This window comes from Canis lupus, chromosome 14 (genome assembly GCF_048164855.1).
Source record: "Canis lupus baileyi chromosome 14, mCanLup2.hap1, whole genome shotgun sequence".
NCBI classification, from domain to species: domain Eukaryota; kingdom Metazoa; phylum Chordata; class Mammalia; order Carnivora; family Canidae; genus Canis; species Canis lupus.
Genome location: NC_132851.1, coordinates 14814515 through 14840412, shown reverse-complemented (window position 1 = coordinate 14840412; position 25898 = coordinate 14814515). Strand labels below are relative to the sequence as shown.

General features: G+C 36.6%; 1 protein-coding gene across 1 annotated transcript in view; it reads left to right on the top strand.

The window, feature by feature from the left end:
• CSMD3 (CUB and Sushi multiple domains 3) overlaps nucleotides 1-25898 on the top strand; it is a 1168727-nt gene that overhangs the window by 607941 nt on the left and 534888 nt on the right. Inside the window, exon 13 of the mRNA XM_072774281.1 lies at nucleotides 24115-24227. Within this exon, the coding sequence (XP_072630382.1) occupies nucleotides 24115-24227 (113 nt within the window). The remainder of the gene's footprint in view (nucleotides 1-24114; nucleotides 24228-25898) is intronic.

The window sequence follows — 25898 nt, the reverse complement described above, 5'->3', positions numbered from 1 at the left end:
TTCCTAGAAAAATGAAATAAAACCACATTTAAGTGCAATCCCATTATTTTTCTATCATGAAATTCACCACACAAAATTAGTCTTTCAAATTACTCTAGAAATTTCAAGAGTAATTTGAAAGACTTACTCCCAATTTCCATAGTAATAACACTATGGACTAGAAACTAGTCTTGGATCTAGAAGAAGTGGGCAAGGGATGCCAGCAACAGGCAGACCTAACACATCCCTGGGTGAGAGTTAAGGAAAGGTCAGAGGAAGACACTCCATGGGGAAGGAATTAGGAAAGGGGTCCTTTGGCTCAGGTTTAAAAGCAAATTTACGTATGTGGCATGATAAATTGTCAAGAATTTATTTTAAAACCCCAGTTGAAAAGAATTTATTTTAAACTATACTCTTCTAACAGGTAAAACTAGTGTCCATTTAGACATCCTATTTAGCAATGTTCATTCATCAATGAACTCTTTTTTAATTTTTAAGTTTGATTCATATGCTAGTAAGTAACTTTTGGCACCAAAATTATTTTTGTAAAAAATTTTATTTTAAAAGTTTTAATAGCAGGATGCCTGGGTGGCTCAGCGGTTGAGCATCTGCCTTTGGCTAAGGGCGTGATCCTGGAGTCCCAAGATCGAGTCCCACATCGGGCTCCCTGCATGGAGCCTGCTTCTCCCTCTGCCTGTGTCTCTGCCTCTCTCTCTCTCTCTCTCTATATATATATATATATACACATATATATATATGTGTATATATGTATATATATGTGTGTGTGTGTGTGTCTCATGAATAAATAAAAGATTTAATAGCTAAAAGTGTAAAAAAAAGTGATAAAAACCCATGAAAATGGATGCATCTAACAGAAAACTACATAATATCATAATATTTGAAATTCTTTTACAAGAGGATGAATTCAAGCTATATTAATTTTATTGATTACTATAATAAAATTATATTATATTAATTGATTTAATAAACAAACAATTATTTAATAAACACAGGACACATCCCTTTGGTAAATATTTAACCAGATATAAAATATTCCAAGCTGTTCTGTTTAGGTCATTGGATTAAATTAAGCATTGGAAATATGTGGCATTTTTGTTTTTCATTTCCTTTTAATATTTAAGTTCTAAAAAATAAAGTCAATTGTCATACTCTATTCTATAAAAAATATATGTAGTCCATAAAGTCACAACATATTCAATAGTTAAAATAATGCTCCAAAAAAGGAACTAATTATGAAATATTTATAAAAACAAGTCTTGTAATGTCTTTCTCTGAAGTACAAAGCATATAGTATTTGCAATACAGTAACTTAAAAATAATTAAGGTATGTGGCGTCTCTTCACCCTGAGACCTTGGCTTCAAAGAAATACTTACAATGAACTTATCATCAATAAAATTATTAAATAATAGAGAATGCCTTATAATTGGACAGCATATGCAATACTGAGTTCTCCATATATTATTATCAAATGAAAATTCCTAAAATAATGCAATTTAAGTTGCAATCCTAAATCCACAATTCAGAGATTTGTTGCTTCTGCCATTTGCTGTCTCATAATCTGTTGCCCATTTGTACACTTGTCTCTCTCATTCATTTTCTCTTCAAGGGAGTTGCTTGGAGGGCATTTTCCCCCTTTTTGAAACAGCATTTTTTAATTTTTGGCAGCTTCATGGTGATATAGTGACAAGGGTCAATGAGAGCAGAGTGTGAATATAGCCAGCTGATAAAAATTCAGGTAATGGATTTGAACAATCATGCTATTATCTTTTAAAGGCTATTAAAATAACTTTAACTTTCTCCAGACTGTTTTCCATGTGCTTTTTTCACACTTATGTGTAAATTCACCTGATAGTGAAAATGGATGTAATAAATATGAGAGAACTAACAGTGAATTGAATTTGAATTCACCTCCAACCCTCAATTCATCTGCACAGAGAAGGAGAGGATGTTGATTGTATGTCCACCCTTCTCGTGTAGATAGAACTACATGTGATGGTTGAGTATTTGATCAAGCATGTGATTCTTTTCATTTTTCTTACCTTCTTTCTCACATGTTTTGCTGTTTCCTTATTGGATTCATGGAGATACTATAAAGATTAGTGAAATAAAAAACTGCAAAATAAAATATGAGGGAAAAAAGTCTTCTATTCCTAAGATAGCTCTGGAAATTTATGAATATGCACTGATATTGATTGGATGATATTGTATTTGAACAAATATCTTAAGGGGAAAATATTGTTTTGGGTATCTAAACATGGGTAATTCTCTTACTTTGAAATTCTAATTTCTTCTAAAAAATCAATGTACAATGTAAAATTTCCTTCTCAGATATATGTGGGTATAGACTAGCAATACTTTTCCCTGGGAATTCTCTCTCTCTCTCTCTCTCTCATATTATATTCCCATAATACCTAACACAGAGCCTAAATTGCATGAATATATACTTGAATTTTTATCAGCTGGCTATGTTCACACTCTGCTCTCTTTGACCCTTGTCACTATATCACCATGAAGCTGCCAGGAATTAAAAAATGCTGTTTCAAAAAGGGGGAAAATGCCCTCCAAGCAACTCCCTTGAAGAGAAAATGAATGAGAGAGACAAGTGTACAAATGGGCAACAGATTATGAGACAGCAAATGGCAGAAGCAACAAATCTCTGAATTGTGGATTTAGGATTGCAACTTAAATTGCATTATTTTAGGAATTTTCATTTGATAATAATATATGGAGAACTCATGGAGATATATATATGGAGATATATATATATATATATATAATTTATTCATTCATTCATTCATTCATGAGAGACACAGAGAGAAAGTGAGGCAGAGACACAGGCAGAGGGAGAAGCAGGCTCCATGCAGGGAGCCTGACGTGGGACTCGATCCCGAGTTTCCAGGATCACGCCCTGGGCTGAAGGTGATGCTAAACTGCTGAGCCACCCAGGCTGCCCTATATATACATATATATATTTTAATGTTAAATACACACATCTTTTTTTGTTAATGTAGTTTTTAAATAAATATTTTATTTAATAATATTTTAATAAATGATATTTATATTAGCTTTCTAGAATAGACAGATCTGTTTTGTTATGCTTATAGATTATTGTTACTGCTCTCAGTTCATTGGTCCATATGTTTTGACAAACTACTTTGTCCAAATTGTTTTTATTTATTTATTTTTTTAAGCAACTCAGTGATTCACTTTGTTAAAATCTAGGCTTCACGCTTCTTGGTATCAGACCACTACACTTGATATTTGCCTTGAGCAAACTTTCACATCCGGGAATTGTACCTTCCCAAATTTGCTTTTATACTTCCCTCTCTTAATAATGAAAAAATCTAAATACAAATAAACAACATGCACTAATGAAAGAAGGGAATATACTACATATAGCAATAAGGTTATAAAACTTTTTAAGAGATTGATGACCACAGTATAAAGAAAAAGTGCTTAGAAAATTGACCAGTGAGAAAAATCATCTGTCCCTTACCTTAAAGTTATTAAAAACAAGGAAAAGAATCTCTTCTTTTTGTTTTTTACTCTTTGTACCTCTCCTTGCCCTCCTCCACTACACACACTTACTCACTCACATGTGTTCACCATCATTTTAAGTGCCTTAAGAGCAGAGATTCTTAAACTTATCTTGGGTTTCCCATAATACCTAACACAGAGCCTAAATTGCATGAATTATAGTAAGAGAGACAAAGTTACTCTGCACCAAGACACTTACTGAGACATGTGAGCAGATATCTTTGCAAACATTAGTAAGGACATACTGTAACTTGTAGAGAGCTGCGCAGACTATCTGGATGCCTTGGTTCACTCGGGCTGCTGTCACAAAAAATACCATAGACTGAGTGGTTTATCAACAACAGAAGCTTATTTCTCACTGTTCTGAAAGTTGGAAGTCCAAGATCACAGTCCCAGGAGAATCTGTGTCTGCTTTGGATTCACTTTCTGATTCATAGATGGCCATCTTTTTACTGTGTCTGCACAAGCCAAAAAGAGGCAGCGATCTCTCTGGGGCCTCTTTTATAAGGGCAAAATTTCATTGATGAAGGTTCAGCTCTTATGAGGTAAGTAATTTCCCATCAAAGTCCCCACTTCAAAATACCCTCACTTTGGGGATTAGGTTTCAACATATAAAATGGGAGGGTGTGGGGCACATTCATTATCTGGCACTGGGAATTTCAACAACACTCACTGCTATCACCTCCAGGAAAAACAATCAAACTGACAGCAGCAATTATTTCATCCTGTGGACATTTAATGCGTATTCATGAAAATTACTTGCGGTTGGGAAGTAGCAAATAGATGCCCTTGGAACTTTAGAACTTTTTAGGCTACAATATGAAAATAATCTCTGTGACATTTCGATTTCTAGCAACAAATTATTAAATATAGAGATATCTTACTTTTATGGTTCTTCATCATTTCTTCATTGTGATACATCCTTCTATTGTAAAAACACTGATGATTTTACTAAAGAAAAAGTCAATATACTACTGTTTGCTTTGGTTTGTTCTTTGTGTATTTATTTTTGCATGGGTTGAATTGTCTAAAACAAAAAGTTTTTTAGTTAATGTTTTTCTTTTTCCTTTTAATCAGAGATATTCGTACTATGGTAGACATTTCAAAAGTGGTTGTAATAGAGAAACGAACAAAATATAGAAAAGGCATCTAAATAAGCTAGGTTTCCTCCCACTAATAGTAAATATAATCAGCACTGCATCTTGCTAGAGTGCTAAATATATAAATGAAGGGACGCTGGGTAGCTTAACAGTTGAGCATCTGTCTTCAGCTCAGGACATGATCCCGGGATCATGGATTGAATCCCACATCGGGTTCCCTGGAGGAAGCTTGCTTCTCCCTCTGCCTATGTCTCTGCACCCCCTCCCCTCTCTCTCTCATGAATAAATAAAATCTTTAAAATATATATATTATATATATATATAATATATATTTTATATATATTATATATATATATATAAATGAAGTATGGTACACATAGCTGAACAGAAAGATGTATGTGCTGAGGTCTTGATCTTCAGACTCTCTTTCCAAAAAACAAACATTGACACAGAAATCTATTTGTGTATGTAATAAGAACTATGATAGACATGCTCATACAGACAGAGGAGGGGCAAGATGGCAGAGGAGTAGGGTCCCCAAGTCACCTGTCCCCACCAAATTACATAGATAACCTTCAAATCATCCTGAAAATCTACGAATTCGGCCTGAGGTTTAAAAAGAGAACAGCTGGAACGCTACAGTGAGAAGAGTTCGCGCTTCTATCAAGGTAGGAAGACGGGGAAAAAGAAATAAAGAAACAAAGGCCTCCAAGGGGGAGGGGCCCGCGAGGAGCCGGGCTGAGGCCGGGGCGAGTGTCCCCAGGACAGGAGAGCCCCGGCCCGGAGGAGCAGGAGCTGCACCGACCTTCCCGGGGGAAAGGGGCTCGCGGGGAGGTGGAGCAGGACCCAGGAGGGCGGGGATGCCCTCGGGCTCCCGGGGACACTAACAGACACCTGCGCCCCGGGGGAGTGCGCCGAGCTCCCTAAGGGCTGCAGCGCGCACGGCCGGACCCGGCGGGAACCGGAGCAGCTGAAGGGGCTCGGGCAGAGGAAGAGGCTCCGTGCGGAGGGGGCTGCGCGGTTCCAGGAGCTGCTCGGGGTGCTCGGGCGGCGGCTCCGCGGAGGGGGTTGCGCGGCCCGGGAGCGCGAATCCACCAGCGCAGGCTCCGGAGCACAGGGCGCCGGGACACAGCCCAGGATCCGGCCTCCCCCGGGACAGGCAGAGGCCGGGAGGGCCCAGGACAGCGAGGACGCTCCTGCCCCAGCTGAGCAGATCAGCGGCCCCGCCCGGAGCCTCCACTGCGGTTGTTCCTCCGGGGGCCTCACGGGGTAAACATTCCCCACTGAGCCCTGCACCAGGCAGGGGGCAGAGCAGCCCCCCAAGTGCTAACACCTGAAAATCAGCACAACAGGCCCCTCCCCCAGAAGACCAGCTAGAAGGACAAGTTCCAGGGGAAGTCAAGGGACTTAAAGTACACAGAATCAGAAGATACTCCCCCGGGTTTGTGGTTTTTTTTTTTTTGTTTTTGTTTTTGTTTTTGTTTTGATTTCTGATTGCTTCCCACACCCCCCTTTTTTTCCCTTTCTTTCTTTTTCTTTCTCTTTTTCTTCTCTTTTTTCCTTTTTTTCTTGCTTTTTTCTTTTTTCTCTTTCTCTTTTCTTTCCTTCTTTCTCTCCTCTCTTTTTCTCCTTTTCCCAATACAACTTGCTTTTGACCACTCTGCACTGAGCAAAATGACTAGAACGAAAACCTCACCTCAAAGGAAAGAATCTGAAACAGTCCTCCCTCCCACAGAGTTTCAAAATCTGGATTACAATTCAATGTCAGAAAGCCAATTCAGAAGCACTATTATACAGCTACTGGTGGCTCTAGAAAAAAGCATAAAGGACTCAAGAGACTTCATGACTGCAAAATTTAGAGCTCTTCAGGCAGAAATTAAAGATCAATTGAATGAGATACAATCCAAACTAGAAGTCCTAACGATGAGGGTTAACGAGGTGGAAGAACGACTGAGTGACATAGAAGACAAGTTGATGGCAAAGAGGGAAACTGAGGAAAAAAGAGACAGACCATTAAAAGACCATGAAGCTAGATTAAGGGAAATAAACGACAGCCTGAGGAAGAAAAACCTACGTTTAATTGGTGTTCCTGAGGGCGCTGAAACGGACAGAGGGCCAGAATATGTATTTGAACAAATCCTAGCTGAAAACTTTCCTAATATGGGAAGGGAAACAGGCATTCAGATCCAGGAAATAGAGAGATCCCCCCCTAAAATCAATAAAAACCACCCAACACCTCGACATTTAATAGTGAAGCTTGCAAATTCCAAAGATAAAGAGAAGATCCTTAAAGCAGCAAAGGACAAGAAATCCCTGACTTTTATGGGGAGGAGTATTAGGGTAACAGCAGACCTCTCCACAGAGACCTGGCAGGCCAGAAAGGGCTGGCAGGATGTATTCAGGGTCCTCAATGAGAAGAACATGCAACCAAGAATACTTTATCCAGCAAGGCTCTCATTCAAAATGGAAGGAGAGATAAAGAGCTTCCAAGACAGGCAGCAACTGAAAGAATATGTGACCTCCAAACCAGCTCTGCAAGAAATTTTAAGGGGGACTCTTAAAATTCCCCTTTAAGAAGTTCAATGGAACAATCCACAGAAACAAGGACTGAATAGATATCATGGTGACACTAAACTCATATCTCTCAATAGTAACTCTGAACGTGAACGGGCTTAATGACCCCATCAAAAGGCGCAGGGTTTCAGACTGGATAAAAAAGCAGGACCCATCTATTTGCTGTCTACAAGAGACTCATTTTAGACAGAAGGACACCTACAGCCTGAAAATAAAAGGTTGGAGAACCATTTACCATTCGAATGGTCCTCAAAAGAAAGCAGGGGTAGCCATCCTTATATCAGATAAACTAAAATTTACCCCGAAGACTGTAGTGAGAGATGAAGAGGGACACTATCTAATACTTAAAGGATCTATCCAACAAGAGGACTTAACAATCCTTAATATATATGCCCCGAATGTGGGAACTGCCAAATATTTAAACCAATTAATAACCAAAGTGAAGAAATACTTAGATAATAATACACTTATACTTGGTGACTTCAATCTAGCTCTTTTTACCCTCGATAGGTCTTCTAAGCACAACCTCTCCAAAGAAACGAGAGCTTTAAATGATACACTGGACCAGATGGATTTCACAGATATCTACAGAACTTTACATCCAAACTCAACTGAATACACATTCTTCTCAAGTGCACATGGAACTTTCTCCAGAATAGACCACATACTGGGTCACAAATCGGGTCTGAACTGACACCAAAAGATTGGGATCGTCCCCTGCATATTCTCAGACCATAATGCCTTGAAATTATAACTAAATCACAACAAGAAGTTTGGAAGGACCTCAAACACGTGGAGGTTAAGGACCATCCTGCTAAAAGATGAAAGGGCCAACCAGGAAATTAAGGAAGAATTAAAATGATTCATGGAAACTAATGAGAATAAAGATACAACCGTTCAAAATCTTTGGGATGCAACAAAAGCGGCCCTGAGGGGGAAATACATCGCAATACAAGCATCCATTCAAAAACTGGAAAGAACTCAAATACAAAAGCTAAACTTACACAGAAAGGAGCTAGAGAAAAAAACATCAGATAGATCCTACACCCAGCAGAAGAGAAGAGTTAATTAAAATTCAAGCAGAACTCAATGAAATAGAGACCAGAAGAACTGTGGAACAGATCAACAGAACCAGGAGTTGGTTCTTTGAAAGAATTAATAAGATAGATAAACCATTAGCCAGCCTTATTAAAAAGAAGAGAGAGAAGACTCAAATTAATAAAATCATGAATGAGAAAGGAGAGATCACTACCAACACCAAGGAAATACAAACGATTTTAAAAACATATTATGAACAGCTATACGCCAATAAATTAGGCAATCTAGAAGAAATGGACACATTCCTGGAAAGCCACAAACTACCAAAACTGGAACAGGAAGAAATAGAAAACCTGAACAGGCCAATAACCAGGGAGGAAATTGAAGCAGTCATCAAAAACCTCCCAAGACACAAGAGTCCAGGGCCAGATGGCTTCCCAGGGGAATTCTATCAAACATTTAAAGAAGAAATCATACCTATTCTCCTAAAGCTGTTTGGAAAGATAGAAAGAGATGGAGTACTTCCAAATTCGTTCTATGAGGCCAGCATCACCTTAATTCCAAAACCAGACAAAGACCCCACCAAAAAGGAGAATTACAGACCAATATCCCTGATGAACATGGATGCAAAAATTCTCAACAAGATTCTAGCCAATAGGATCCAACAATACATTAAGAAAATTATTCACCATGACCAAGTAGGATTTATCCCCGGGACACAAGGCTGGTTCAACACTCGTAAAACAATCAATGTGATTCATCATATCAGCAAGAGAAAAACAAAAAACCATATGATCCTCTCATTAGATGCAGAGAGAGCATTTGACAAAATACAGCATCCATTCCTGATCAAAACTCTTCAGAGCATAGGGATAGAGGGAACATTCCTCGACATCTTAAAAGCCATCTACAAAAAGCCCACAGCAAGTATCATTCTCAATGGGGAAGCACTGGGAGCCTTTCCCCTAAGATCAGGAACAAGACAGGGATGTCCACTCTCACCACTGCTATTCAACATAGTACTGGAAGTCCTAGCCTCAGCAATCAGACAACAAAAAGACATTAAAGGCATTCAAATTGGCAAAGAAGAAGTCAAACTCTCCCTCTTCGCCGATGACATGATACTCTACATAGAAAACCCAAAAGACTCCACCCCAGGATTGCTAGAACTCATACAGCAATTCGGTAGCATGGCAGGATACAAAATCAATGCCCAGAAATCAGTGGCATTTCTATACACTAACAATGAGACTGAAGAAAGAGAAATTAAGGAGTCAATCCCATTTACAATTGCACCCAAAAGCATAAGATACCTAGGAATAAACCTAACCAAAGAGGTAAAGGATCTATGCCCTAAAAACTACAGAACACTTCTGAAAGAAATTGAGGAAGACACAAAGAGATGGAAAAATATCCCATGCTCATGGATTGGCAGAATTAATATTGTGAAAATGTCAATGTTACCCAGGGCAATGTACACGTTTAATGCAATCCCTATCAAAATACCATGGACTTTCTTCAGAGAGTTAGAACAAATTATTTTAAGATTTGTGTGGGATCAGAAAAGACCCCGAATAGGCAGGGGAATTTTAAAAAAGAAAACCATATCTGGGGGCATCACAATGCCATATTTCAGGTTGTACTACAAAGCTGTGGTCATCAAGACAGTGTGGTACTGGCACAAAAACAGACACATAGATCAATGGAACAGAACAGAGAACCCAGAAGTGGACCCTGAACTTTATGGTCAAGTAATATTCGATAAAGGAGGAAAGACTATCCATTGGAAGAAAGACAGTCTCTTCAATAAATGGTGCTGGGAAAATTGGACATCCACATGCAGAAGAATGAAACTAGACCACTCTCTTTCACCATACACAAAGATAAACTCAAAATGGATGAAAGATCTAAATGTGAGAAAAGATTCCATCAAAATCCTAGAGGAGAACACAGGCAACACCCTTTTTGAACTCGGCCACAGTAACTTCTTGCAAGATACATCCACGAAGGCAAAAGAAACAAAAGCAAAAATGAACTATTGGGACTTCATCAAGATAAGAAGCTTTTGCACAGCAAAGGATACAGTCCACAAAACTACAAGACAACTTACAGAATGGGAGAAGATATTTGCAAATGACGTGTCAGATAAAGGGCTAGTTTCCAAGATCTATAAAGAACTTATTAAACTCAACACCAAAGAAACAAACAATCCAATCATGAAATGGGCAAAAGACCTGAACAGAAATCTCACAGAGGAAGACATAGACATGGCCAACATGCACATGAGAAAATGCTCTGCATCACTTGCCATCAGGGAAATACAAATCAAAACCACAATGAGATACCACCTCACACCAGTGAGAATGGGGAAAATTAACAAAGCAGGAAACCACAAATGTTGGAGAGGATGTGGAGAAAGGGGAACCCTCCTGCACTGTTGGTGGGAATGTGAACTGGTGCAGTCACTCTGGAAAACTGTGTGGAGCTTCCTCAAAGAGTTAAAAATAGAACTGCCCTAGGAACCAGCAATTGCACTGTTGGGGATTTACCCCAAAGATTCAGATGCAATGAAACGCCGGGACACCTGCACCCCGATGTTTCTAGCAGCAATGGCCACAATAGCCAAACAGTGGAAGGAGCCTTGGTGTCCATCGAAAGATGAATGGATAAAGAAGATGTGGTTTATGTATACAATGGAATATTATTCAGCCTTTAGAGATGACAAATACCCACCATTTGCTTCAACGTGGATGAAACTGGAGGGTATTATGCTGAGTGAAGTAAGTCAGTCGGAGAAAGACAAACATTGTATGTTCTCATTCATTTGGGGAATATAAATAACAGTGAAAGGGAATATAAGGGAAGGGAGAAGAAAAAGACTGCTAACTCTGGGAAACGAACTAGGAGTGGTGGAAGGGGAGGAGAGTGGGGGTGGGGGTGAATGGGTGACGGGCACTCAGGGGGGCACTTGATGGGATGAGCACTGGGTGTTATTCTGTATGTTGGTAAATTGAACACCAATAAAAAATTAATTTGTTTTTAAAAAAAAGACATGCTCATACACCTTATGCTTTCAAGTTCACAAATAAATTAGAGCTTCTGAAGCTTACATCCATAAGTGAAATAAATGTCACAATTACTGACTACTCAGTTACCTGAGCTAATATTTATGTAGTCCTGTCATTCCTAGTACTTTATATATTATTATTTTTAAAACAATGTATTATTACTATTCCAATATGTAGATCCTTTTTTTTTCCTTTTTATTTTTTGGTTTATTGAGGTTTATTGAGGTTTATTGAGCTATAACAGACAAATAAAAGTGTTAAATATTTAAGGTATATACCATGATGATTTGATATATGTATATCTTGTGAAGGATTTTCCTCATTGGATTAGTTCATCCTTAAAATCATTTCACATATTTACCCTTTCCTTTTCTCTTTCTTTCTTTCTTTCTTTCTTTCTTTCTTTCTTTCTTTCTTTCTTTCTTTCCTTTCTTTCTTTCTTTCTTTTTCTTTTCTTCTTTCTTCTTTCTTCTTTCTCCTTCCTTCCTCCCTCCCTCCCTTTCTTTTCTTTTCTTTTCTTTTCTTTTCTTTTCTTTTCTTTTCTTTTCTTTTCTTCTTTTCTTCTTTCTTTCTTTCTTTCTTTCTTTCTTTCTTTCTTTCTTTCTTTTTTGTTTCTTTCTTTCTTCTTCCTTTCTTCTTTCTTTCTTCTTTCTTTCTTTCTTTCTTTCTTCTTTCTTTCTTTCTTTCTTTCTTTCTTTCTTTCTTTCTTTCTTTCTTTCTTTCTTTCTTTCTTTCTTTCTTTCTTTCTTTCTTTCTTTCTTTCTTTCTTTCTTTCTTTCTTTCTTTCTTTCTTTCTTTCTTTCTTTCTTTCTTTCTTTCTTTCTTTCTCTTTCTTTCTTTCTTTCTTTCTTTCTTTCTTTCTTTCTTTCTTTCCTTCTTTCTTTCTTTCATGAAAACATTTAAATTCTATTCTTTTAGCATATTTCAAATGTACAAGATGACAATAGAGAGTTATGTTGCACATTAGATCCTCAGAACTCCTTGTACTCCTTTACCGGTGTCTATTTCCCGCATTCCCTAACATCTGACAATTATTTTTCTACTCTCTTTTTATGAGTTTGACTTTTTTTAAAAAAGATTTCACAAGTGATGTCATATAGTATTTGTCTTTCTCTGCCTGGCTATTTTTCACTTACTATAATGCCCTCCAGTTTCATTCATATTGTTGCAAATGACAAGATTTCCTTCTTTTTTAAGGCTGAGTTACATTCCACTGTTTAGTACGTCACTTTTTCTTGATCTATTCATCTGCTAGTGGACAATTAGGTTGTTTCTACATCTTGGCTGTTGTAGATAATGCTGCGGTGAACATGGGAGTACAGATACCTCTTGGAGATACCGAGTCCATTTCCTTTGAAGACATACCTGGCAGTGGTATTGTTGGATAGTATGGTAGTTCCATTTTCAATTTCTTGAAAAAACTTCATACTGTTTATTTTTAAAAATTTATTTATTTATTTATTTATTTATTTATTTATTTATTTATTTATTCATGAGAAGGAGACATAGGCCGAGAGAGAAGCAGGCTCCTCACAGGGACCCTGATGTGGGACTCGATCCCAGGACCCAGGATCACACCCTGAGCCAAAGGCAGACACTCAACTGCAGACCCACCCAGGAATCCCACTTCATACTGGTTCATAGCGACTCTAACAATTTACCTACCCACCCCTGCTGGGTGGTGTACAAGGGTTTCTTTTTCTTCACCACACCAACATGCATTACTTTTTGTGTTTTTGATAATAACCACCCTAAAAGATGTGAGGCAACACCACTTTCTGGTATTACCCAACTGGTGATATTTCCAGGTTTCAAGATTTTCATTTTCTTTTTAAATCTAATGTTTTGTAGTCATCATCATGGTTAGTTAATTCCATGTTTCCAAAATGAGCATATAAATCACCCTTGATAGTACTATACTAGAATTAATATTAAATATATTTCCATAAAAAGCAACTGTTACATGTTTATATGATACAAAAAATATATTGGAATGTAGGAATATAGCTGTTATCTCTAATGGATGCACCCATATGCCTAGAGTGATTATAAAGAAAATCAGGCATTGAAAGTAATAGAAATTTTATAGATTCCATCCTTTATTTCATATTGTGGAGTCCTTGTGAAAGATTTCTGAGTGCACTTATTTAGGGCTTTTAATCTTTTATTCTAGCGTGAAGGAGCAAACTGGAAGCTTAGAATGTGTTATGAACTCTGGGGATTTTCAACCTGTTAACAAACATGTATCAAAGAAGTTTTTTTTTTTAATTTATTTATGATAGTCACACATAGAGAGAGAGAGAGAGAGAGAGGCAGAGACACAGGCAGAGGCAGAAGCAGGCTCCATGCACCGGGAGCCCGACGTGGGATTCGATCCCGGGTCTCCAGGATCGCGCCCTGGGCGAAAGGCAGTCGCCAAACTGCTGTGCCACCCAGGGATCCCAGTTTTTTTAAGTTTATAGATAATAGGTTCAAAAAGATGTATTAAAAACACACTAAAACTGAGGCGCCTGGAGAGCTCCATCAGTTAAGAGTCCAAATCTTGATTTCAGCTCAGGTCATGACTTCAAGGTGGTGAAATTAAGCCCTATGTTGGTCTCTGTGCTGGTCATGAATCCTGTTTAAGATTATGTCTTCTTCTCTTCCTCTGCTCCTTCCCCTCATGCTCTCTCTCTAGAAACAAACAAACAAAGAAAAAAACATACTAAAACCATTTGAATACTCATTTGAGAATGATCTAGACTCCCTCATCCATGGCAGAAAAAAGCATTCTTTATTGTCAGGGATGGGAATTGAATAGAAAATTGTCCAAAGTAGGCAAATCCTACAGTTTGGGTCTAAACTAAAGTACTCTGAGAGGCTGTTGGGAGGAATTACCTACTGAGGCTGCATGCAAAGAGCATGGTTTAAATGAGATACCCAGTAGTAAGAAAAAAATATTAAAAATAAAATCACCTACCAACAAAGTGAATCATTTTCCCTATAAGTAGAAAACAATGAATACTATTGAATAAGGATTAAATCAGACTGTGCCACACATTGTAGGCCATCTGCTAAAGAGATTGCAATAGAGAAAAATAATCTCATCCATTTGTATAAGCAGATAGAATCCACTACAAACATGTTAATTATCCTTATCAAAAGTAAAGCAAAATGAACTCTTATCCTTATGATAAGCCAGAAGTTACATCCTGGAGCAAAACACCTAGACTTTCCCTCTCATGCACAGAAGCAGGAGGAAGGGGTGCTACCTTTCCTGCTGTGAACATTTTGAAGAGATGACTCCAAGGCCTCCATGTAAGACATTCTTGGTGTGCAAAATTGGAAGAGGTATATTTAGCTTTTAAAACATTTAGGGGTGCCTGGGTGACTCTATTGGTAAGAGTCTGCCTTCAACTCAGATCATGATCCTGGGGTCCTGGGATCAAACCCCACACAGGGCTCCCTGCTTATTGGAGACCCTGCATCTCCCTCTTCCTCTTCCAGCTGCTCCTCCTGCTTGTGTGCCCTTTCTGTCAAATAAACGAATAAAATCTTTTAAAAATAATAAAAATAAAACATTTAAATATACCTTAAAAACACAGACAAAGCAAGCATTTATAATTTTAGGTTTTCTAAAGGAATGATAAAAAGAAATGGAAAAGTAGGAAAGTTTTCTTTCCCTTTTGGAACCAAGGACAGTTTGAAACTTTTTTATTTGTATTTTCACTTATAATTTTTATTTTTGTCACTACTTTATAATAAAACTACAATTTTATAATTATCTCTATTGCTGTTTCTACTTTCCTCTGGGCAATTTGCAGTCATCTAAATACACAGCAAATTCACAGTAAAATATAAAGCAAAGCAATTATCAGGAATACAATAGAATGAATTTAAAATTTCAGTACAATATTAGCCTTAGAGGAATAACCTTTAAATATGTTGTACCGATGGTGAATGGGTAAAGCAAATTCTTGATTAGCAATGGTCAAATATTCTCTTTCATCATACGTTATTTTTACAAATTGCTGTGCTGTCTATATTGCTTACACATTCAAATGATTCACTGTTTATTGTATTATTTTATAGCTCTTAATGAAATCTTACCAATCCAAGCCTAAGGAGTAGCTTCACCCTGGAGCTTGAATCTAATTTTTTCAGTAAGATTTTATTTCATTTGAGTCCCAGTAAATTTCTTCTAAATTTTCATCAATCATATAACCGACATTACATTTACAAGATAATCGAGGCTCTTCAGTAATTATTCTATCTTTCCAAATAATTTTTTCCCAGTTAGAAACACAAAGGTACCCAAAACCATTATCTAGTATTGTTAGGAAGCCCCTGTTGAAGGGTACATATTAAATTCCAGCATGTAATAATACATGACTCTAAATATTTTAAGTCTTGGGAACAAACCCAGCCTTATGGGCTATGTTTTGCATGGGTCAAAATCAATAGTTATATTATAATAATCAATTACATCTCTGTGGATGATAGATATTCAGTTTTGTTTAGCTACATTTGAACTGGAGAGAACTTGTATTTCAAAGTTAATCACGTGGATTTAGACCTGTCTTCTACAGTCTTAATCTGTAAATGCCAGATTTCTGTTTGTCTTCTAATAAGATGCTTTTCATTTTGCACCATCCTTCCAGTCAAATAGGTTAACAAAACTGTTTTTTGAGTGTCAAATCTAGAAAGTTAGCTACTTACTTGGTAGTATTAAAAATTAAGAAGAAGAATATCTCTCTTTTGCTCTGACTATAATTGGATTTCTGAACTCATAAGTCCAGATCATGTGTCTACTGGTATAAGAGAAAAAAAAAAAAATACTAAACAAGTTAAACCATTAGGGAGGACTTTATTCCAGATTATTGACTTCTACTATAATAGGGACCAAGACTATTGAAGTAGGAGTCAGTACCATTACAATAAGGAAGAGGAATTAACTCTATTGAAATAAAAGGTGGAGTGTTTTTGCAAGCTATGGTAAACTAGAGAGAAAGTACTGGAGAACAGTAGGTGTGACCAGGTCATCTGTGTTTGCTAATAAATGCTGATGAAAGTTGAGCTCCTACATGTCCACAGAGACAGTGAGCAGAGTGCTCTTTTCACGATTATATTTCAGAGGGATGGATCCCAGGTCCTTGAGAAAAACATTTATGGGTTGTGGAAAATTTTCTTCTTGAAGTGCAAAGAAAGGATTTACAGTTCCAAGTATTCTTAAGTAAAAGCTCTACAGAAAGGTAGACTACGAGCCTGTAGTCAGGAAGAAGACTGTCTAAAGTGGAGTTAAGCTCAGGGGAACATTAAGGCTGTCTTGGCCACTGTGAATACAATTTTGAGGTGTCTGGAATAGTGATTGTGGGACATATTACTGTTGAGTACAGAAAGAAAAACATAGTTTAACAAATAACATGTTTTTTCCTAATAAAATGAGATTTTTAAGAGAAATGGAAATAACACTGAATAAGACAGTAAGGTGGTCTATGAAAATTTTAAGTTTGCTAGAATACCTTTTTTTCACTTGAATTCAGTGCCATCATCAATGACTCTAGAAAATTTAATTTTCACATCCTTTGTGAGAACTGCTGCTTAGCCCTTTATGTGCTGCTGGCTTCACTTGGCTAGCCTGGGTCTCCCTGGGTTTTTCTTTCACTCTGATAGTCATGTGAGTGATCAGCAGCACCTGAAAGAGTCCCTCCAGCACAGGCACAGCCTGTCTTTCCTCTACGACAATTTTAGGGAGACAAAATCTCCTGATCAATAGAGGTGGCCGGCTTCTTCTGGTGGGTCCTTCAAGGTCCTTATAACTTTATGTCTCAGGACTTCTGGGAAAGAAAGAAGCCCTTTGAAGTTTTGAACATGTTTATGAGAGGATTCAGTTAAATTGGCTACAGGACATGATCTCTGACCCAAATTCATAAGCCTGCCAAATATAAGTTCAAAGGGAAAAATAATATGCTTGCCTGCAGAGGTTGCTCTAATTTTTTCACAATGCTAACAATAAAGTTCTAGGCCATTTTAATCTAGTATATTGTTGAATTTTAGCAAATGGGTTTGATTTATCTTATAGGAATCTGTAAATATTTCCATCATTACTGGATGGCAGTAGAAATCAGATAACTTTCTTTCTCTGATTCATTATGCTCTAGTATTCCCAAAGTGAAAATGTTTGTATTAAGAGCGGCTTTGCCACTGCTTGAGCATTGGCATCTAAAGAGGCAAACACTTCTTCAGACCATCTAGCTATCATCATACCATAACTAGAAAATAATCTCTTACATTCCATTCCACAGGAATTAATTCTACAAACCAAATGCCACCAGAATTCTAGAGAAGTTGGTTGGGGGAAATGGCCTACACAGAACTTGGGAGTGGCCTCTAAAGGATTCTGCTGACAAACTTTTTATCTCTTTAATATATTTTGATTAATGTCATCTTTTAGGTAGATGTACTGAGAGTCTAATGCCTTTAAAAATCCCTCTTTTACTTAGATGATTATTTTGATGACACAACATTGCTAACCAAGAAATAAAGACTGTGGAGTAGAAATGTTTTTGTTAGATAATTTTAATAGTTCAGTAAAAATTCTTTTAGCTCCTTTTCCGATCCATTTATGCATTTTTGTGTGTGTGAAGCATATATTTGGAAGTTAACAAAAATTGCTTGTTGTATTGAATGTGAGGCTTCTAAATTTGAAATCTGCCACATTTAACAGTGGCTTTTGAAGCTCTGTCAGCAAAATCATTGCCTTCAGAAGTTTTCATTCTGCCTGCGTGAGCTCTACAAGAGATTTACTGATCTGAGCAGGCAGTTGTGCAGTCTTTAACAAGCCAGCTATCAATTTTCCATGAGATACTTTATTCCTCCTCAAAGTAGAGAATCCTCTGTTTTTCCAAATTTGTTCTGTTGCATGAAAGACAACAAACACATTCTATATGGGGGTGTAATTCTTGTGATTGCTATTGACGAGGCTGCTTGTGCCAGCTTAGTTCTAGGCAAAATGTAAGTTTCCAAAATTTCATAAGTCAGCAGACCATGCAAAGCCTTAAGTTGGCCACTTTAATCCCAAGTACATGACCCATCAGCAAACATTATGAAATTGTCATTACAAACAAGAATATCAGACAAACCAAGTCAGAGTCAGAGGCTAGTGTCTTCTATTGCCATTGAACAGTTATGATCAACTATTTGATTAGGATCTGGCAAAAAAAAGAAAGAAAGAAAGAAAGAAAAAGAAGAAAGAAAGAAAGAAAGAAAGAAGAAAGAAAGAAAGAAAGAAAGAAAAGAAAAGAAAGAAAGAAAGAAAGAAAGAGAAAGAAAGAAAGAAAGAAAAGAAGAAGAAAAGAAGAAGAAGAAGAAGAAGAAGAAGAAGAAGAAGAAGAAGAAGAAGAAGAAGAAGAAAGAAAGAAAAAGAAAGAAAGAAAGAAAAACTAGCACGATCTTACTTGTAAGATAACTGTCACAACACATAGGACAAGAAAATAAGTCAAGTGACTCAAGGTCTTGAACCTTTTTAAGTGTGTCTGCTTCTACCACAGCATCCCAGTATCCACAGTGCCCTTATCTCCAAAAGAACTGAGAAATACATTATTAACCTGTGGTCTAATCCCTGCTTTTTAATTAAAACTAGAAAAGTAGAGCCTTTATTTTCATGACAACTCAAATAGAAATGCTTTTCAAAAATTCAGAATACCCCAATGCTGAGACGATCCTGAGCAGTTATGCGATTGCTCTCTCAGAGTTTTGCCCACTGTGCAAAGATTTGGATATATTGTCTACAATATCCTGCTTGTCCCCCAAGTTGGCTGAGTAGTTTTTATGTAATCAGTTTTTTCATTTGCAAAATTGGCTGGCTCCTATATTGTATCAGTTTGGGCCTTCAGCATCAACAACTATCCTGAATATTTTACCTCAGTCTGGCAGTGGTGTGGTTTATGGAGTGAGGCTTTGTGCCCTTGTGAACAGAGGAAATTGTAACAAAGTCAAAGCATCAGTTCCACTTGGGTTTTTAGGTTCTCATACTACCAGCAAACCATCTATATATTGAATATCTATGGATCCTTCTGGTGGGAGAGCTCTCTAAGTTTTCCTGTAAATGACTAGAGAAATAGTAGGAAAATACTGAAACCCTTGAGATTTTTTTTTTGCCATAAATACTGCACTGCTCCATAAGTAAAAGTAAATGAGATTTAGACTTTCCATGAGGGGAATTAGAAAAAAAAATAAAAAAGTAAAAAAACAGAAAACAGAAAATAGATAAATTGGAGAAAGACTTCACAGAGGATGGCACCAAAGTTATTTATAGTTCTGTTGTTAGGAACTACAGACATAAATGGAACGACTTTATTTATTTCCTTAAGATCTTGTAAAAAGGTCAACAATCTTTATCAAATTTACTTCTTTACTGGGAATTTGGCAGTATTAATATTAAGGGTAAGTGCCCTTTCTTTCATAACTGTCCTTTGTTTTTCTAAAATTTTTACAACCATTTTTTTTCCTTCTCATTGATCCCTTAACAAAGGGTATATTGCTTGACATATGACTCATGATTCTGATAAGTAATTTCTATTGGTTCTATATCTCAGAGTAAATCAATGTTGTTATTCTGTGGGCCCAAAGTAATAAATGGATTTGTTTCTGCTCAGGGTGCTTTTCCAGTGTGGTGAACGACTGCTATTCCCTGCTATATCCCTTTTCTTTCAGAAGGCACACAGTGACCAAACCAGATGTTGTTTCGGAGGGCAATTAACAGCCACTGCAGATGGAGTATACAATATGGTAGTCTAAATTTGCAAGAGAGATGTCTTCCAGTAGGTTTACAGGAGAATCAGGAGAAAGGAAGAAAACATGTTCCTCAGTCACAGGACCTCTTCAGGTGGGAACCACAGAAGAAAAGAAGAAAGCACAGAACTGATTCAAATGATCTTTGTCCTGTATTGATCTATCACCAGCCAGAAAATGAGGACTTCCTGGGGAAATTTCACACTACTATCTAACAGAAAAAGCAAGGATATGTTAGCCAGAGGGAAAGTTAATGAAACATACATATCACCAGTTCCAACTGCTGAGATTTCCTCAGTATGTCAATTTTAAACCATTTTGACAGTTATTCCTTAGCTTTTTGGGCATTCCTGATGCTTCTTTCTGCAATTTGTGTATCCTTTGGAGTCTTTTTTTTTCTCCAATCCTTTTTCCAATGTTTCAGCTTTCTTGCAATAATGACATAATGTTTTCTCTTCTTTCATAGTTCCCTGTACAGATTGGCCACTGTAGAGGTTATTTCCTTGAGTAAATAGTCTTAACTGAAGGGTTCACCTGCAGTTTTTAACTTCTTATTTTCTTCTTTGTATTTGTTCAGGTTGTCCCTGGACTGAGTAATTCCTGCTAATATTTGAGTAATAGTCATCCTTGCCATTCTACTCCCTTTTCTCAATTTGACCTCAGAGAGCCAAAACAAAGAACCAGACGATGATTTTGATCTGCCTCTGTATCCATGCTAGTAAACCCTGAAAAAGTCTCAGAACACTGTTAATGGAAAATAATAGAGGGTTCACGTGTCTTCTGTATGCAACACTGTGGTTTCTCCCAGGTCATCACTAGAGGAAAGGCTGTGAGCAGGCTCTTTCAGTGGGTCATCAGAAGCCTCAGTTCTTCCGAGTACTAGACGATGGTGGAAAGTTGGTTACTCCTTCATGTGCTGGGTCATCTTCTGGTCCCCAGTAGACTTGCTCCATCAAAGAAGCAAAATCTGCTGGCTGCAGAATTCCACACAGTAGCGAGTGAACATCCCCAAGTGTGGAGCTGTAAATTTAAAGAATAAAGAGACAGGGGAGATGGAGGGAGCAGAGGCAACCAAGAAAGGAAAGCAGGGCCTCTGTGAAAAAGAAAGTCCCTTGAATTTTCACATTTTTTTCTTCCATTCTTCCCAGTCTCTCCACAGACTATCTAAATCATTTTTAACTTTCCTCTTAGAATGATATCCATACAAAAAAATTTAATTTGCTTGGAGTGAGGCCCTCCTAAAACCTTCAAAAATCCCAAAGGACTGGATTCTCATATGTATTCCAAATTGACAGAGAGACATTACCTGTTTAAGAGAAAGGACTGCAAGCTTCCCATAGTTTTCACCATTGATGCTATTCATGATCTTGATGGGATATACAGCCTAATTTATTCTTGCTTACCAAATAATAAAATCTTGAACTTGAGAGAGTGGTCCATCCAGACAGTATTTCAAAAGAGGAGGGCACACTAGAAGAAAGACTTTATAATCCAGGGTTTCTTATTAGATTGTTGTGACCACAAGACTTTTAACCAATCCATTTAATGTAAGAACTGCCATTTGTATCCTATCTTCATCACCAAATTGTTGGGGAAATATAATCAAAAATAACATCACCAAAAAAAAAAAAAAAAAAAAATAACATCACCTGTCAACCTAGTTAATTCTCTCCACAAAATGCAAGAAAGAATAAAACAGTTTTAATATTGAATAAGCATTAAACCAGACTGTGATGTGCCTCACAAGCAACCCAAAGAGATTGCAAAGAAATAAATCTCACCCTTTTATTGTCAAGCAGATACAGTTAATGCATGCTACATGACGCATGTTATATGAATGTTAATTGCCCTTATCCTCCCCCCCTCCAAAATTAAATAAAATTCCTGTCTTTATGCTGAACAGGAAGTTACAACATAAAGCTCTGTTCCTAGGCTTAAATTTCCCCCAAAACAAGAAGACAAGACAACATCCTTCTTGATGTTCACATTTCAGAGAAATAGCATCGAGGCCTCCAAAAAAGACATTCACAGCATGCAATGTTGGCAGGAGGCTTATTTAACTTAAAAGATTTATATACACTTGAAATGAACATATGTCACAACTTCAAGTTCAAGGAAATGCTAAAGAGAAGGGTGTTTTCTCTTTTCCTTTTAGCATCAGGGAACATTTTAATTTAATTATTATTATTTTTCAGATTTATACTTACCCTTACACCAGGCATGAATGTGTGAATCATAAGGGAACAAAGTAGCAAGGGAACAATTTAGGATGTATGTGTTAGCTGTTCGTCATGAGCTATAAGTTATCATGCTAGAGGTTTGGGGTGGTAAAAGTTTAGGTCTGAAAAGGAAATAAGAGCACATAAGAAAGAGCAAATATGCAATCCTTTCCTGAAAACAACTTTTAATATTTAGTGTAAGGCAGATTGTTGGCGTATTTGATATGGTATATCTGATGAGGTGTATCTGATGCACATCCTATAGTGTTAAGCTCATACGTCTGTTTCATAATGAAATCACTTTCTTTTTTCTGAGGTTGAGTTCTCACTCTTGCCCATAAACCTACCACTCTACTATAGCTCAAAAGAGTAGTACTTATGAACTCATCAATTTGAAAATCAAAAGTTCAAATGCTACAAAGTTTCATTGAAAGATAGGGAGTGTCTGTATACATGCAGATGGGTATACATAGCTGTATATACAGATACATATTAAAAATGAAAATGTGTGCGTATCTTCTATATTTTAATAATTTTAAATTTGATTTAGCAGGAAGACAATGAATATACTTTAAAATTCCACAATATAGTATTTTATTTGTCACAGTGTTCCTCAGTGTCACATATAATCCCATGATTAAATCATAATGTTTAGTTGAGTTTATTTGTGATAGATTATCATAAATTCTGTAACATTGGACACTGGTGACACAGCTATATTTAATGCAGTTGGCTGATGATATTTTACAGTTTTGATGGCTGGATAATGAGCTGCCCTGGTCATTTTGAGGTTACGGGCATCCATGCTGCCCTCTGCTGGTTATATTTAGTGTAGCCTCCATCCAAAAACCTGAACTCTTAGGGTGCCCATTTTATTACAGAGGGAAACTTTATACCTTCTCTCCTCATGTAACTTCCGGGCAATCCTCATGGTTTTAGCAATAAACTACCTAAACACTTAGGAATCCCTTCTTTTAAATACGTATCTTTTTAGTATATAATATAGAATTCCCCATCACTATGGATATCTTACTCAGCAGTGAGTCCATTTTTTTTTCCTTTTCCTACTCTTGAAGACTCCCCCTGCTGCCCCAAGGCCTTATTTACTCCTTTGCTTTCCTCCTTTATATGACCCTTGGCTTTGGTTCAAGTATGTGACTGTAACATAATTAATGACAGAGGAAACATGAGGTAATTTCCCTTTTTAAAATTGAGCACTGCTGAATGAGATTATTAATGCATAGATTCAGTGATGCTCCATCAAACTAGCAACATGTTCTTTAAGATAAAATTATTTGCAGTAAAAACAATAATACATAACATAGGTAGTCTGATATCAATACTGCAAAGGGATATATTATATTCCTTGCCATTTTATTGTTTTGGACAGTGCTTAAATATTTTTCATAATATTTCTTCAGAGCAAAGTTCTGTAAAACTTGAAAGGTTAAAATGAAGAGCATTGCTGGTGTCTAAAAAAAATTAAAGATATTTTAGATCCTCTTTTTCTTTTCAGTTCAAAAAGAAGTATACGATTCTCTGATAGTCTAAAATTTAATATCTTGCCTCAGGGTTATAAAAGACCTAACCTAGTTAAACACATGAAATGGTACTTACTTATAATAAATCTTGATCACTAAATTGTGCTGTTTGTTCTATTACAACAACGCAGAGCCTTGCAAGTTTATCTGACTTTTTTTTTTTTCTAGCCAAGAAAGTACTGAGAAATAGTTCTGGTTCATAATTTTCATGCAGAGAGTGTTTTAATAACCCATTTTTCTCTTCTCCGTCCATCTCTTTTTTAGGCTGACTGGAAGCTTTGTGCCAGACTTGATAGTGAGCATGAGTAGCCAAATGTGGCTGCATCTTCAAACAGATGAAAGCGTCGGCTCTGTTGGCTTCAAGGTTAACTACAAAGGTAATGATGAATTGCTACTATGGGAAATATGTTATCTTAATACTACCAGAGAATGCTTTTAAATTCAAGTTTAATTGCATCTACGACATAAAAGTTGCCCAAAACACAAGCAAGAATATATTCTAACAAAATAACTCTCTTTTTACATTAACTATCAATGTTTATTTCACTTTTCTTTAAATAAACATAGTCCTACCTTCCCTGCCATTACAATGTGTCTATTTTGCATACATCATATTTCTTCCAGTCCACTGTACCATCCCTATATGTTAGTCACTCTGGACCTCTAGGCTTTCCCAGAATAGACAATGTAATTTTATACACTTTATACACGTTGCCTGGGAAAAATAATATATTAAAGATTTATTACTTAAATTTAAGGTAAAGGACTTGATTCCTCAAAGAATACAGGATACCATTTTTTGAGGGGGTGGGAGAGATCTACCAGTTACCTTCTCAGATCAAATTCATAGACCACAGATATGTTAAATTGCTACTGCCCATCCCAGGGTTGGTAGTGATGCATACTGATGATTAATTACATGTGTACTAGAAAACCTCTTGTTCTAGTTCCATTTATAAGAGATAGATAGAAGCGTTATAAAATCATAAATATTCTTGGCACATAGTGAACCTTAATTAAACTCAAATAGAGACAATAGATATATGCATATAAAATATATATTAGAAAAGCAAATATAGAATTCTGACTGAAAAATATGTCTATGTTAATAAATTCAATTGAAATCTATACCTTAAGAAATGAAAATGTGTAAGAAACCATTGGAACATTATCTGGCTTGATTTTATTATTTCTGTTGTGATAAAAATCATTATTCTCTATCTTCTCAATCTAAACAATAGCTGTATAAAATTATCTTACTCGCACAATAATAATTTTTAATCAGTTTCCTTTTTCAAACATTGGCTTGCCATGCCTTTGAATCTGGACACATGGAAATGAATGCATGATGTTGTCAGGGAAACAAAACACATGCATTCTGTGTTCTTAACTTGTGACTGAATTTGGTACTATATTAATTTGAATAGTTCAGGAAATATGTATAAATGTCAGTTGAAAAAATAAAAAGGTTACCCTGATTATAATTTTAAATATATCCCTCCTCCCTTTAAAAACCCAACATCTATCCTCAGTAAATAAAACAAAATTCCAAAATTTAAAGAATGGTCAGCTTCTATTGAAAGTATCTATGTTATGAAGTTTTCATTTAATTTTTTTTCCCATTCCAAATGGCTAAATGAAACTGGCATCCTTGTATTCCTCTTGGTTTTATTATTTTCTTCACTCTGTGGAGGTTACCTGTCAGAGAACCTATAGCTGTTTAAACCTTAGAAACTATATTAATCATTAATGATAACGCTTCAACAAAGAACATATTTATTAAAACTCATGAACATGTTCAGCAGTAAGGGAGTTCTATCGATATTTACAAAGCTCTCCACTCTGCTGCAGTTGAAGAGCTGAAGTACACTGTAAAGTAGCACAATTAAATTTTATTTTGTTTCTTTCTGCTTTTTAATTTTTTTAAATCCGAAGACTCTGCTGTGTGCTGGCTTCTGAATGAGTTGTTGAATATAGAAAGAAGATCCAGATTATTATCTCTGAGGGAGATCATAATATAGTGACAGAGAAAAACATAACCCAACTAT